The sequence below is a fragment of the Mobula hypostoma genome, chromosome 10, assembly GCF_963921235.1.
Source record: "Mobula hypostoma chromosome 10, sMobHyp1.1, whole genome shotgun sequence".
Taxonomy (NCBI): domain Eukaryota; kingdom Metazoa; phylum Chordata; class Chondrichthyes; order Myliobatiformes; family Myliobatidae; genus Mobula; species Mobula hypostoma.
The window spans coordinates 104,580,136-104,595,340 of record NC_086106.1 but is presented as its reverse complement, the minus strand read 5'-3'; the positions used below and the strand labels follow the sequence as shown (position 1 = coordinate 104,595,340).

The 15,205-nt window shown below is 39.8% G+C and overlaps 1 protein-coding gene across 1 annotated transcript in view; it reads right to left on the bottom strand.

The window, feature by feature from the left end:
- chic1 (cysteine-rich hydrophobic domain 1) overlaps positions 1-15,205 on the bottom strand; it is a 62,691-nt gene that overhangs the window by 17,726 nt on the left and 29,760 nt on the right. The window contains exon 4 of the mRNA XM_063060962.1: positions 837-893. Coding sequence (XP_062917032.1) covers positions 837-893 — 57 coding nt within the window. The remainder of the gene's footprint in view (positions 1-836; positions 894-15,205) is intronic.

Here is a 15,205-nt window from a genome sequence, read left to right as displayed (position 1 = left end):
TGGGTTAATCTCCATCTACCATTTCCCTGCCCATTTCTGCAACAGATCTATATGCTGCTGTATTCTTTGCTATCCACAACACCACCAATCTTTGTCTTTTGGAACATGAGAGGAAACCAGAGCACCTGGAGAAAACCCAAGCAATCACAGGGAGAAAATATGAACTCCTTACAGATTGCGGTGGGAAATGAACCCTGTCCTTACAGCTGACACTGTAAAGTGGGGTGCTAATCACAAGCTACTGTGCTGTCCGAACTTCATTCAGCCCTCCCTAAAATAAACCTTCACAGTCAATCAAATGATAATTCTAATTCCTAATACAATAGTTTGACTGTGAAGAAGATAATTTATTTAATTGTTTACTGATACAGGGCGCAGTAGGCCCTTCAGGCCACGGTACTCCAGCAATCCCCGATAATGGTGATTAACTCTAACCTAACACAGGACAATTTACAATGATCAATTAACCTACCTAGTAGGTCTTTGGACTGTGGGAGGAAACCGGAGTATCCAGGAAAACCCATGCATTCCAAGGAGAGGATGCACAGAGACACCTTACAGATGGTGCTGGAGTTGAATTCCAAAGCCCCGAGGTGTACTAGCATCATATTAACAGCCGTGCTACCATGGCGGCCACATTAATATAGTATTAATATTTTCCCTCAGGTCCAGATGTTAGTGTACAAACAAAATAGAGCGCCACCATGTGGAAATTACATTGAAAATCCACGCTGATAACTTTTAATCAATAGCCTGCAAGAAAGCTTCATTTTCAAGTGATAAAATAACAGAATTATAATGTGTGAATACACAATGCATAATTACTGAGTTTTTACCTTGTGATACAATCTGTTGTTTTCCCACTCTAACAGCTTTTGTATTGATCTTCTAGTCTGGAAAAGACAGAAAAGAAGATATTCTTTTAGCATTATACTTAACACAAAGCATTTATACAATAAAGCAGACAGTAAGGTAAATAAAGATTAATTCTGCAAAAAGTTATAATTTGCTATAACATTAGAAAAGCTGCTGATCACAAATTTGATAGTTCCACATTTACCCATTTAATCAAATTCTGAGATATAATAACCAATCTACTTAAAAATCATAAAGACCAAAACACTTTTGACACTATTTACATAGTAACAACACTATTAAATAGCAGGAGTATTAAGTTCAAAATATTAATGGTATTAAGTTCAAAAGTTCAAAGTAAATTATCAAAGTACATAAACATCACCATATACAACCCTGAGCATTCATAGTAAATCTAGGAAACACAATAGAATAAATGAAAGACCGCATCCAACAGGATGGACAAAAACTAATGTGCAAAAGAGAACAAACTGTACAAATACAAAAAAGAAAAAGAAGTAATAATAATAACCAGTCTGGAAATTTTACAAAGAAAAGTAAGAATGGAAATGACAAATTTTTAGAAAACACTATATACACTCAAATGCATTTAGATTAACATTACCTTGGACAGGAGAAGGAAGAGGAATGACAGACATTAAAAAGCTACACAACAATCAGATAAAACTTCTAAGGATATATTTTCTTCAACAGAAACAGGAATCAGCGCGCCATGTGAGCACATGCAATTCTGATAAGTAATACACACTTCAAAACTTAAATGAAAGCACAACCAAGTAAAATGAAGAAATTATCACTACAGAAGAAAAAGTTAACCAATGTAAGAGTATGCCCCTCCATGGAAGACATCCCTGTAACCTGAACAAAATAGATACAGGATCTATGAGGAAACATCGAACATCTGGCTTAGAGACCTCTTCCCAGAAACAGAGAGGTCCCCTGTGGCAATACAGGACCAGGCGGTTAACACAAAATTTATCAAAAATATATAATAAAAGACCAACAACTTCAAGATGATAAATATAGAAAATGTTAAGAGCAACCAGGAACAATTCAACTCACTGCAGGATCCTATAGCTCAATCAAGTGGCAAACATCATTCACCAAAATCTTGCTTTTAAAATACGAACTCATAAAAGACACTATACCTTATGATAAATACAAGCCTGATCCAGTTTAGAGTCAGAGTCCTACAAATTATATTACAACCAATCATTTATTACAGATAGTACGATCCATAATAACTGTCCGGAAATAATATTACATGATAAACAAGAACAACTTAATTAATAGATAAAGCCATTCCAAACAACATAACCTACAGAAATCAATAATGAAAACCACCAGAAATATCCTGAATTAAGAGAGGAAATTGAAAAACTATGAAACATGAATAGGGTACATCACTATTGGGACAATATCTACAACTGGTATCATCCCAAAGTTATTACACAAAAGCATTAAACAGTTAGCCCTACAAAGCAATACTTAGGAAAATCTCCAGAAAGCTAAAGCCCTGAACTCCGCTAGAATAGTCTGAAAGTTCCTAACAATTGGGAAATGAATGTGCTTGGCTATTTCCATAGCTCAAGTTTTATCAGCTTGAGCTGAAGAAATAATAATAATAATAATAAATTAAGAAGAAAAAGAAATTCAAAACATGAGATGAAGAGTCCTTGGAAGTGAGTTCATAGGTTGTGGAAACAATTCAGTGAGGGAAATCGGGTGAAGTTATCCACTCTGGTTCAAGAGCTTGATGGTTGACAGGTAATAACAGTTTCTGAACCTAGTGTTGTGGGTCCTGAGGCTCCCGTACCTCCTTCCTGCTGGCAGCAGCAAGAAGAAAGCATTAATAGGCATTAGCCTTAAAAAGGAATTTCAGGAAATTAGGAAGTCAGATAGGTGCATGAATGAAAGAAAAATGGAGAGCTATGTGGGAGGGAATCATCAAGTTGAAAGGTTGGCACAACATCATGGGCCGTGGGGACAGTACTGTTTTATGTTCTGAAGCAAGCACAGAAGAAAATCTTTTTACAAAAAGAGAAAATAGTGGAAATGCTCAACAAGTCGGGGAGCACGAGTAGAAAGAGATGGAAATAATGTTTTAACATTAAGAAAATAGATAATTTGTTTGTAAATTCACCATTCTTAGGAATTATAAAATGTATTGCAAACATTTTATACAACTTTTTGCAGAAGAAGAAATATAGTAATACAATGAAAATAACACTTCCTCCTTACATGTACCTCCTATATGACAAAATGGCTGAACAGGTTTAATGGGCTAAATGGCCTAATTCTGCTCCTATATCTTATCATCTATGTCTGGTGCAATATTACAATGGCAGTGATTTATATCTGCAGTTGAGAAACTGCAAAGTCTACAAGCCTACAAATAATCACTTCATGAGTAATATTGAAACAATTACTTTTTGTGAGGTGCTGCAAGTTAATAGGGAATGTTCCAAAGACAAGTGTAGTACAACAAAAGAATGCTCTGAAACAGAAACAAAAACAATATTCCTGGTCAAACAGCATCAATGGAAAAAGGAAAAACAGCATTGACATTTCAGGTTGATGATCTTTACTCTGAACAAAGGTGTAAATCAAACAGTTTTCAAGTTGTAGCGATGTAGAGTGAATAAAAATGTTCTATGACAGAGTGCAAATGTTTTTTTTTAATTTACTAATAACAGTAATTTGGAAAAATTAAGCACTGTGCAATGACTGAGAGCTGAAAATTTAATAGCAACATCAATAATCAGCACAGATAATTGTTATTCAAAGTCCATCAATTTTCAAACAAGTGTGATAGGTAATTATGATCAATTGAATTGCAGTGAGGAATAGTGGGGATGTAGTGGGTGGATGAAACAGCACCTTTTTCCATATGTTAAATTACAGTGAAGCTGAATGCTCAAGTAGGCCAATATCCTTGTGCAAATACATAAAACAACTTGGACTACCAATATCATCCACTTTAACCCTTTATCCAGGTACGACTGTACTCCTGTAATATCAACTCCCTCTTTATTTAATCTGGACATCTGCATCCTTTAATCCCAATAATTTACACCTGCTGCTTCTTTTCTTCGCTTTTGGAGTTCTGTGCAACCTCTGAAACTACTTTTTACTTCTGGGTTTTATGTTAATCATAGAATAAACAGCAAATACTTGTAAAAGCCATGAGAAATGAATTTTTGGAGAGATCAGAATCAGGTTTATTATCACCGGCATGTGGCGTGAAATTTGTTAACTTAACAGCAGCAGTTCAATGCAATACATAATCTAGCAGAGAGAAAAAAATAATAAATTAAATAATAATAATGATAATAATAAACAAGTAAATCAATTACACATATTGAATAGATTTTTAAAACTGTGCAAAAACAGAAATACATTTTTAAAAAAAAGTGAGGTAGTGTCCGAAGATTCAATGTCCATTTAGGAATTGGATGGCAGAGGGAAAGAAGCCGTTCCTGAACCACTGAGTGTGTGCCTTCAAGGCTTCTGTACCTCCTACCTGATGGCAACAGTGAGAAAAGGGCATGCCCTGGGTGCTGGAGGTCCTTAATAATGGATGCTGCCTTTCTGAGACACCAATCCCTGAAGATGCCCTGTGTATTTCGTAGGCTAGTATCCAAGATGGAGCTGAGTCGATTTACAACCTTCTGCAGCTTCTTTCGGTCCTGTGCAGTAGCCCCTCCATACCAGACAGTGACACAGCCTGTCAGAATGCTCTCCACGGTACAACTATAGAAGTTTTTGAGTGTATTTGTTGACGTACCAAATCTCTTCAAACTCTTACAGCTGCTGTCTTGCCTTCTTTATAACTACATCGATATGTTGGGACCAGGTTAGATCCTCAGATCTTGACACCCGGGAACCTGAAGCTGCTCACTCTCCACTTCTGATCCCTCTATGAGGATTGGTATGTGTTCCTTCGTCTTACCCTTCCTGAAGTCCACAACCAGCTCTTTTGTCTTACTGACGTTGAGTGCCAGGTTGTTGCTGCAGCACCACTCCACTAGTTGGCATATCTCACTCCTGTACGCCTTCTAGTCACCATCTGAGATTCTACCAACAATGTATCGTCAACAAATTTATAGATGGTATTTGAGTTATGCCTAGCCACACAGTCATATGTATACAGAGAGTAGAGCAGTGGGCTAAGCACACATTCCTGAGGTGTACCAGTGTTGATTGTCAGCAAGGAGGATATGTTATCACCAATCCGCACAGATTGTGGTCTTCCGGTTAGGAAGTCGAGGATCCAATTGCAGAGGGAGGTTCAGAGGCCCAAGTTCTGCAACTTCTCAATCAGGATTGTGGTAATGGTATTAAATGCTGAGCTATAGTCAATGAACAGCATCCTGACGTAGGTGTTTGTGTTGTCCAGGTGGTCTAAAGCCGTGTGGAGAGACATTGAGATTGCATCTGCTGTTGACCTATTGTGGCAATAGGCAAATTGCAATGGGTCCAGGTCCTTGCTGATGCAGGAGTTCAGTCTACATGACCAACCTCTCAAAGCATTTCATTACTGTTGATGTGAGTGCTACCCGGCGATAGCCATTAAGGCAGACCACATTATTCTTCTTCTTAGGCACTGGTATAACTGTTGCCTTTTTGAAGCAGGTAGGAACTTCTGCTCGTGGCAGTGAGGGGTTGAAAATGTCCTTGAGTACTCCCTTTAGCTGGTTGGCACAGGTTTTCAGAGCCTACCGGGTACTCCGTTGGGGCCTTCCGCCTTGTGAGGGTTCACTCTCTTTAAAGACAGCCTAACATCAGCCTCTGAGACAGAGATCACAGGGTCATCAGGTGCAGCAGGGATCTTCACAGCTGTAGTTGTGTTCGCCCTTTCAAAGCATGACTGGAGATATTGGAAGCCAAAAAGAAAAATACTTAGGCAAACGCTCTACAGTTCATATCACTCAGTTGCAAACAAATAAGTCATGGAAAAAAGGAGAGACTGCTGTTTTGCAGCACACTGCCTTAGGAGATGTGAACATTTACAGAGAGAGAGAGAGTGAGAGTGAGAGTGAGAGTGAGAGAGAGAAATATATATATATTTATTTCAGAGAATATAAATATATACACACACACACACACACACTAGACAACTGGGTGACTGACCCGTTGGGGCACCCTTTGAGAGAAGGGTAGTGCAGTCTGATGTGAAAAGAACGAACATTAATTTTTCCTGAATGCTACTGGTATCGCTTTGCTTTGGAAACTGAAGTAGAAAACTTCAATTTATTAAAGAAGAACGACGCATAGCAAATATAGCTCCTCCTCGTTAAACGAAGGACACTTTTGATGGCATCATTTCCGGTTTATCTGCCACCCTTGTGCCTCTTGTTGTCATTCTGGAGATGCGCAGTCCTTTCATCCCCTGTCTCTTCATCTCTTCTGCTATTTGTTCTGTCTCTGATCCTGGAGACGTGCATTTCTCAGCCTTTTTGTCTCTTCCTCTCTCCTCCTTCTGTGCCTGTTTCTATCATTCTGGAGACGTGCAGCCCTTTCATCCCACATCTCGTCAGCTCTTCTGCTGTTTGTCTCTGATCCTGGAGATGTGCATGCCTCTCCTCCTCACTCTCTTCTTCTCTCATCTTTTTTTGTCCTGACTCTTTGATCCTAGAGTCTTGCGGCCCTGGCCTCATCCGATTCTTGTTCTCTCCCTCTCCTTGCCGCTTCCCGACGACGTTTGGCGTCATCTCTTGACCATAATGTCCCCCTTCCCTTTCCATGTGGCATAATTAGGCTGACCATTTTTTTTTTTACCCTTATGCTGGATAGAAAATACGAAGCACTAACACCAAAGAATGCTGATTATTCTTGATGATGTGGTTGGCATTCTCCTAAATGGATGTGATATAGTCACCGCTGTCCTTTGACTGCAGCAAAGGGTTTTATAGGTGTCTCGAAGTATGTCATTACAATAAGATTTAATTATCTCTTATTGATGGGTGCAGTTAGATCTGTCCCAATCCTGTACATGCTGATGGTGATGAGCAGAATGTGACCCCTCGAAATAGAGCTGCCCTGCCCTTTTGCTTCGGTAGGTGTCACTGCTGAGACTGGTCGTGCGCATGCATCGGGCTGTCGCGTCCCAATTTCCATGATGGCCGATCGGGTCTTGGGTGAAAGCCAGCCTGTTGATTTTTGGCGAATGAGCAATTTTTTACGAATATATAACCCTGAACTTGGCTTGCATTCTGTAAGTTAGCGCATTTTAATTCGATTTAGCCAAAAAAAGTGCCGCTGTAATGCACCGTTTGTGCTAATTGGAGGTCACAAACAGACAGACAGAGCATGAGAGTTTTAGTAGTATATAGATGGGATAGATATAGATATACACATACACACAGACATATATAAACATGCACACACACAGTGGTGCTAGAAAGTTTGTGAACTCTTTAGAATTTTCTCTATTCTGCAGAACGTGACCTAAAATGTGATCAGATCTTCACGCATGTCTTAAAACTAAATTAAGATTACACTAAAGCTGTTAATTTATTTATTGAGAAAAATGATCCAGTATTACATGTATTTGTTGGAAAAAAAATGTGAACCTTTGCTTTCAGTAACTGGAGTGACACCCTTGTACAGCAATAACTTCAATCAAATGATTCTGCTAAGTGTTGATCAGCCCTGAACATAGGCTTGGAGGAATTTTAGGCCTTTCCACCTACAAAACTGCATCAACCCTGGAATGCTGGTGGACTTACTTGCATGAACTGCTTGCTTCAGGTCCTCCCACAACATTTCTATAGGACTAAAGTCAGGACTTTGACTCGTCCATTCCAAAACATGAAATTTATACTTTATACTTTTTTTGTCGTCAAACAATTGATACCAGAACGTACATCATCATAGCGATATTTGATTCTGTGCTTCCCACTCCCTGGATTACAAATCGATAGTAAATATTAAAAATTTAAATTATAAATCATAAATAGAAAACAGAAAAATGGAAAGTAAGGTAGTGCAAAAAAACCGAGATGCGGGTCTGGATATTTGGAGAGTACGGCCCAGATCCGGGTCAGGATCCGTTCAGCAGTCTTATCACAGTTGGAAAGAAGCTGTTCCCAAATCTGGCCGTACGAGTCTTCAAGCTCCTGAGCCTTCTCCCGGAGGGAAGAGGGACGAAAAGCGCTTTGGCTGGGTGGGTCGTGTCCTTGATTATCCTAGCAGCACTGCTCCGACAGCGTGCGGTGTAAAGTGAGTCCAAGGACGGAAGATCATACCAGGTTGTGATGCACCCTAGAAGAATGCTTTCTACGGTACATCTATAAAAATTAGTGAGGGTTTTAGGGGACAGGCCAAATTTTCTTTAGTTTTCTCAGGAAGTAAAGGCGCTGATGGGCCTTCTTGGCAGTGGACTCTGCTTGGTTGGACCAAGTCAGGTCATTTGTGATATTGACCCCGAGGAACTTAAAGCTTTTGACCTGTTGCATTTGCGCACCACCGATGTAAATTGGGTCGTGCGGTCCGCTACTCCTTCTGAAGTCAACAACCAATTTCTTCATCTTGCTGACGTTGAGGGATACGTTGTTGTCTTCGCACCATGCCACCAGGTTCTTAATTTCCTCTCTGTACTCAAACTCATCATTACTCAACATATGGCCTACTTTCTTCTGCTTTAACCATTCTTTGGTAGACTGACCTGTCGTTGTCTTGTTGCATGACCCACTTTCTCTTGAGCTTCAGTTCACAGATGAATACCCTGACATTTTCCTGTAGAATTTGCTGGTACATTTTAAAATTCATAGTTCCAACAACGATGGCAAGCCATCCTGGTCCTGAGGTAGCAAAACAGGCCCATGTTTCACAGATGGGATGAGGTTCTTATGCTGGAATGCAGTGCTTGCTTTTCGCCAAACATAACTCTTTTCACTTAAGCCAAACTAGTTCTTTTTGGACTCATCCAGCCACAGAACATTCTTCCAATAACCTTCTGGCTTATCCACATGGTCTTTAGCAAACTTCAGACAAGCAATAATGTTCTTGGAGAGTAGTGGCTTTCTCCTTGCAATCCTGCCATGCACACCATTGTTGTTCAGTGTTTGCCTGATGGTAAACTCATGAACACTGATATTAGCCAATGCAAGAGAGGTCTGTAACTCCTTAGACGTTACCCAGGGGTTCTTTGTGACCTCCTGGAATATTACATGCCTTGCTCTTGGAGTGATTTTTATTGGTCGACCAGCCCTGGGGAGAGTAACAAAGTTGTTGAATTCCCTCCATTTGTACACCATCTGCCTGACTGTGGATTGGTTGAGCCCAAACTCTTTAGAAATGTTTCTGCATCCCTTTTCCAGACTGAAGAGCATCAACAACTTTTTTCTCTGAAGTCCTTAGAAATCTCCTTTGATCAAGGTTTGTCACACTTCCAAAAACCTGGGTGGTGAAGATCCAGGTTTATGTTCTTTAAGCAGGACAGGACGTCCCACACTCAACACCTGATTGTCATCCCATTGATTGAAACACCTGACTAATTTCCCCCTTAAATGACCTGACAATCCTAGAGGTTCACATACTTCTTCCATTTTTCTCAATAAATAAATGAAAAGGTACAATTTTTTGTATAATTTATCTAGTTTTACTTGAAGATCTGATCACATTTTAGGTCCTATTTATATAGAAAATTCTAAAGGGTTCACAAACTTTCTAGCACCACTGTGTGTGTGCGCATCTCAAGTGCACAAGGCTTTTGAACAGTACTGTAGTAATTTTATGTATCACACTGTACTACTGCTGCAAAAATAAAACAAATTTCATGATATACGTGCGTGATGGTAAACCTGATAAGGGTCTCTATTGTGGACTGAGAGTGGGAAGAGGGCAGGGAGAGGCTAATCATGGTTAGGAAAAGGGGGAGGGAGAGGGAAGGGAGTGGGAAGCACGAGGGAGACTTTCTGTAATGATTAATAAACTAATTGTTTGGAATCAAATGACCTTGCCTGGTGGCTCAGGCTGGGTGTGTCTGTACCCATGCCACTGCCTAGCCGTTATACTCCTCCTCTGCCACCTGTCCCATTATCCTCCTGCAGTGCTCCACCCTCACCATTCCCAACAGATCTCCTGCCTCTGGGAACATATTCTAGGCACCTACCATTCTGAACAACCCCCTCATCTTAAATCCACACCCTCTAGTATTAGACATTTCAACCCTTGGGAAAAGATACTGATCATCTTCTCTATCAGTATCCCTCAATTTTATAAACTTCTATCAAGTCACCACTCAACCTGTGCTGCTCCAGAGAAAATAACCTTGTTTTGTTTAACGTTTGCTACAGCACAAGCCCTCTAATCCAAGCAGCATTATGATAAAGCAAACTTAGACATCTTTTCTACAATGGAGTGACCAAAATTGAATGCAATCCACTAAATAAGGCCGCACCACAATTTTAATATGATCTTGAGGTAGTAGAAGAGAATACTTTGTCCTCAAGCAGCATAATTATGTCAAGACATGATGATTGACAGATACAAAGGATTTAGAATGTGTGTCTTATCAACTGACAATTCTCAGCTAACTAGTTCTTCAAATTGCGGTCTGTGCTTATGATCTACTTTGACATTAAAAACTCTTAACTTAGAAATTTGATTGTCCAAAGCTTTTTATTTCAGCACCACACAGCTGAAAATGTGGTTTGGATGCTCTTTAGCTCAACTTATATAATTCCTGAAATTCCACAGGGGACTTCCAAGTGTGCAAGATGGTGCAAAATGGCGCTGGTGAACCACAGCAACGTATTGTAGGTAGCTTCCAAAGCTTCCAAATGTGCTACTTCTGACCTGCTCTTACTGCAATCCCGAGCCTGTAATTCCCCTTGAATAAAAGTACTTCTGAACCATCTTAACAAACTAGTGATTCCACAATCTTCTGAAGGACTTGACAGACTTAACTGTCAAGCATGCAAGTATGGCACCTTTAAGCAGATGAAGGTACATCGCCGCATCCAAAAGAAAGGGAGGAGAGGAGGACTCCAAGCTTGGCTAAAATGCTGAAGTATGAAACTTCCTCTACCCAGTACCTTGTTAGCAAATGTACAGTCAATGGACCCACGGGATGCATCCAGTCCAGATGGGGTACCTGGCCGAGTACTAAAGACCTGTGCTGATCAAATTGCTGGAGTGTTCACCGATATCTTTAACCTATTGCTTCGGCAGTTTGAGGTACCCAACTGCTTCAAGCAGGCTTCAATTACACCGTGCCTGGGAAGAACAAGGTAACCTGCCTCAATAACTAGTCCACTGCGATGAAGTGCTTTGAGAGGTTGGTGTTGAAGCACATCAACTTCTGCCTGAAAATGAATTTGCATCCATTCCAATTTGCCTACCGTCACAACAGGTCAACAGCAGATAGCATTTCATTGGTTCTTCACTCAACCATGGAACATCAGGAGAGCAAAGACACATATATCAGGATACTCTTCATTAACTATACAGCTTAGCATTCAATACTACCACCTCCTCAAAACTAATCAATAAGCTTTAAGACCTTGCCTCAATACCTCTGTGCAACTAGATCCTTGATCACTTGCAGACCAGTCAGTTCGGGTTGGTAAAAACATCTTCACAATCTCCATCAACACAGGTGCACCACAAGGCTCTGTGTTTAGTCCTCTGCTTTATACTTATGACTGTGAGACTAAGCACAGCTCCAATGCCATATTTAAGCTTGCTGGTGTTTGCTGTTGATGGCTAAATCAAAGATGGTGACAAATCAGCATATAGGAGGGAGACTGAAAATATCACTGAATGGTGCAACAACAAAAGCCTCTTAATGTCACAAAAGCAAGAGCTGATTATTGACTTCAGGAGAAGGAAACTGGAGGTTCATGAGCCAGTCCTCATCAGGGGATCAGTCAGCAACTTTAAATTCCTCTGTGTTGTCATGTCAGAGGATCTGCCCTGGGTCGAGCACCCAAGTGCCATTATGAAGAAATCATGGCAGTGTCTCTACTTTGTTAAAAGTTTGCAGATTCAGCATGTTATCTAATACTTTGACAAACTTCTATAGATGTGTAGAGAGTATATTGACTGGTTGCATCACGGCCTGATATGGAAACACTAATGCCCTTGAACAGAAAAGCCTAGAAACAATAGTGGAAATGGCCCAGTCCATCAGTTAAAGCCCTCCACACCACTGAGCACATCTACATGGAGTGCTGTCATATGCAGCATCCACCACCAAAGACCCCCACCATCAAGGCTGTGCTCTGTTCCCACTGCTGCTATCATGAAGGTGGTACAAGAATCTCATGACTCGCACCACCAAGTTCAGGAACAATTATTGCCCCTTACCCATGAGGGCCTTGAACCAGTGTGGATAACTTGATTCAACTTCACTCGCTCCATTACTGAACTGTTCTCATAACCTACTGACTCACTTTTAAGGACATTTCATCTCATGTTCTCAATATTTATTGCTGATATATATTTTTTTAAATTTTGTATTTGCACACTTTGTTGTGTTTTTTTTACATGGGTTGTTTGTCTGTCCTATTGGTTGCGTCTTTCATTGACTCTATTGTGTTTTTTGTACTTGCTGTGAATGCCCAAAAGAAAATGAATTCCAGAGTTAGACAGTACATATTAACATACATGTACTTTGATAATAAATTTACTTTGAACTTAAACTTTGAAGTGTCTGTTGCATTTCACATGTCATCATTCTCCAGTAGCAAGTAACTTAATGCTGGTGTCAGAAGCCCATCAAAGCCAACTCCTATACACTGGCCTTTGTACTTTCCAAAGTCTGTTAGCCAAAATTAGCCCAGGCCTAGATCCTTCAATGGCCCAATCTTTACTACACCCTACCATCAAAGGGATATCCATCAAGTGACCCCTCTTCTCTCCCTACCAAGTCTTCTGCTTCTACCCACTCCCTGGTCACCTTGATATACAGTGTACAAATCTGCTCAACTATGATACTTGTTCTGTAGCAAACAAAGTTTTCGACCTTGGGCATCACTATTGTTTGCAAAGCTGGTCCATAGCCAAAATAGTCCTGAATATTCACAGAATGGCCCAAGAGCATGATTATAAGATAGCTCTTGTACATTTCTTGATAATTGTATTATTAGCAGGACTTATCTAATTTACATCAATAAAGTTAACTACATCCCCGTTATAATTGTCAAGTCTTGAATAATATTTTGCTGATATTCACAAACTTCCTTCATAAAAACAATAAATTTAGAAATGTTTGAATGTTACATTGTGTTTAATTCTTTAAATCCTCAAAGTTGTAAAATTTTATGGCATTTCTATTGGAGCTTCAGCAAATTTGTCATTACACCAAGATACAATATACTAAATATTATGGTTTACTTCCTGTAGTAATGTAATAATTCTCTTAGAAAAATACAAGACTCAAACATTCATCTACCTGCTAATTTCAACATTAGTTAAGAAAGCCCTTGAGGTGTTAGAATCAGCTTCAATGCATCAGCCACTACCCAGATGATAGCACAGGCCGGAGGACTGTTAGTCCAATTCCACTTCATAAACTTGAACACAAACTTCATTATAACATTTCACTGATGGAAAGTGTCATAATTTTGTGTAAGGCATTACAATGAAATGTTATTTGCTGTTATTTACTGTTGCAAAAGAACAGTTCAGATTACCTTGAACAAGAGCAGAGAGTATTCCAGATACTCTGGCTGATAGGGATCACTTACACAAATCAAAGTGAAGCCTGTCTGAGCAAACTAACTGCTAAGTTTCCTATGTTACAGCACCTACAAATCTGAGATGTCGTGAAAAAGGATGCATTATAATGAAAATGTTTCTGACTATGGCCAACTTAATATATAGTCTAAATATGTAAGACTGCTGCATTGTCAGTTCTTTTACACATCAAGCTGAAATCTTATCTGCCTATTCAGCACAACAAACTAAATAGCAATAGTCCTCCCTCAATCAATACTACCCCAATTACTACTATCTGCTAAATGCTACAAATATCAATGTGTGACTGTCACTTTTTGCCAACATAATAATCACTTCTGTTCAAAAATTTCCAAAGAGGAATGCACGTTGAATAAATACACCAACATTCACTTCTAGGCAGGTGCACCAGTCGCTACATCCAAGTTCACCTTTCTGGCAGAAAATGTTACTAACATGTTTTAGTACAGACTTTAAGAGCAGAATATACAAGTGTTATCTCCTCATCCTCTCATTAGAGAGATGCATTGTAAAAACAGGGTATGTAACTTCCTTTGTTTATCCTGGCATCAGTGGTGTCTAAACAAAACAATCATCCATCCAATGATAGAAATCTAAGGTTCACTAGAGTAACACTGTTCCATCTGAATGCCTTTTGTAATACAACCTCCTGGATGAAGAGTACAGGAATGAAGAAATCTAAGGTTCACTAGAGCAACACTGTTCCATCTGAATGCCTTTTGTAATACAACCTCCTGGATGAAGAGTACAGGAATGAAGAAATCTAAGGTTCACTAGAGCAACACTGTTCCATCTGAATGCCTTTTGTAATACAACCTCCTGGATGAAGAGTACAGGAATGAAATCGAACAGCTGGTTCAGCAGTGTCACAACAACTTCTCACTCAATGTCAGCAAGAATAATAGAACTGACTTTCATAATCTAACCTAATCTATGGATTTCAGGAGGGGGAAGATAAGAGAATGCACATCATTCCTCATTGAGGGGATCTACTATAGGTCCAATGCAATAATGCAATCACTAAGGCGGCACACCAGTGGCTCTATGTTGTTCGGAGCTTCAGGATGCCACTGAAGGCTCCTGCATTTTCTATAGATGTAAAGTGTAGAAGTACTCTGGTTGTATCACAGGCTGGTATGGAGGCTCTAATGCACAGGATTGCAAGAGGGTTGGTGACTCAGTCAGCTCCATCATAGGCACAACACTTCCCAACATTGAGGAGATCTTGAAGAGCTGGTGCCTCAAGAAGACAGCATCTATCACTAAGGATTCCCGTCATCCAGGACGTACCTTCTTCTCAATACTATCATTGGAGAGGAGGGACAGAAACCTGGAGATCCAGAAATAACAATTCAAAAACAGCTTTCCCCTTCCACCACCAGATTTCTGAACTGTGAACACTGTCTCATTTTATTTTGCACAATTTGTTTAATTTTGTAATCTATAGCAAAGTCTTTGCAATGTACTGCTGCCGCAAAACAACAAATTTCACATCATCTTGTGAGCAACAGTCAGCAATAACAAATCTCATTCTGATTATTTCCTCAGTTGTCCCTTAGGGTCAAAGATGACTTCAATCAACTCCAGTTCTGTTGGACTGACAAGTCCCAAGTGAAAGCCA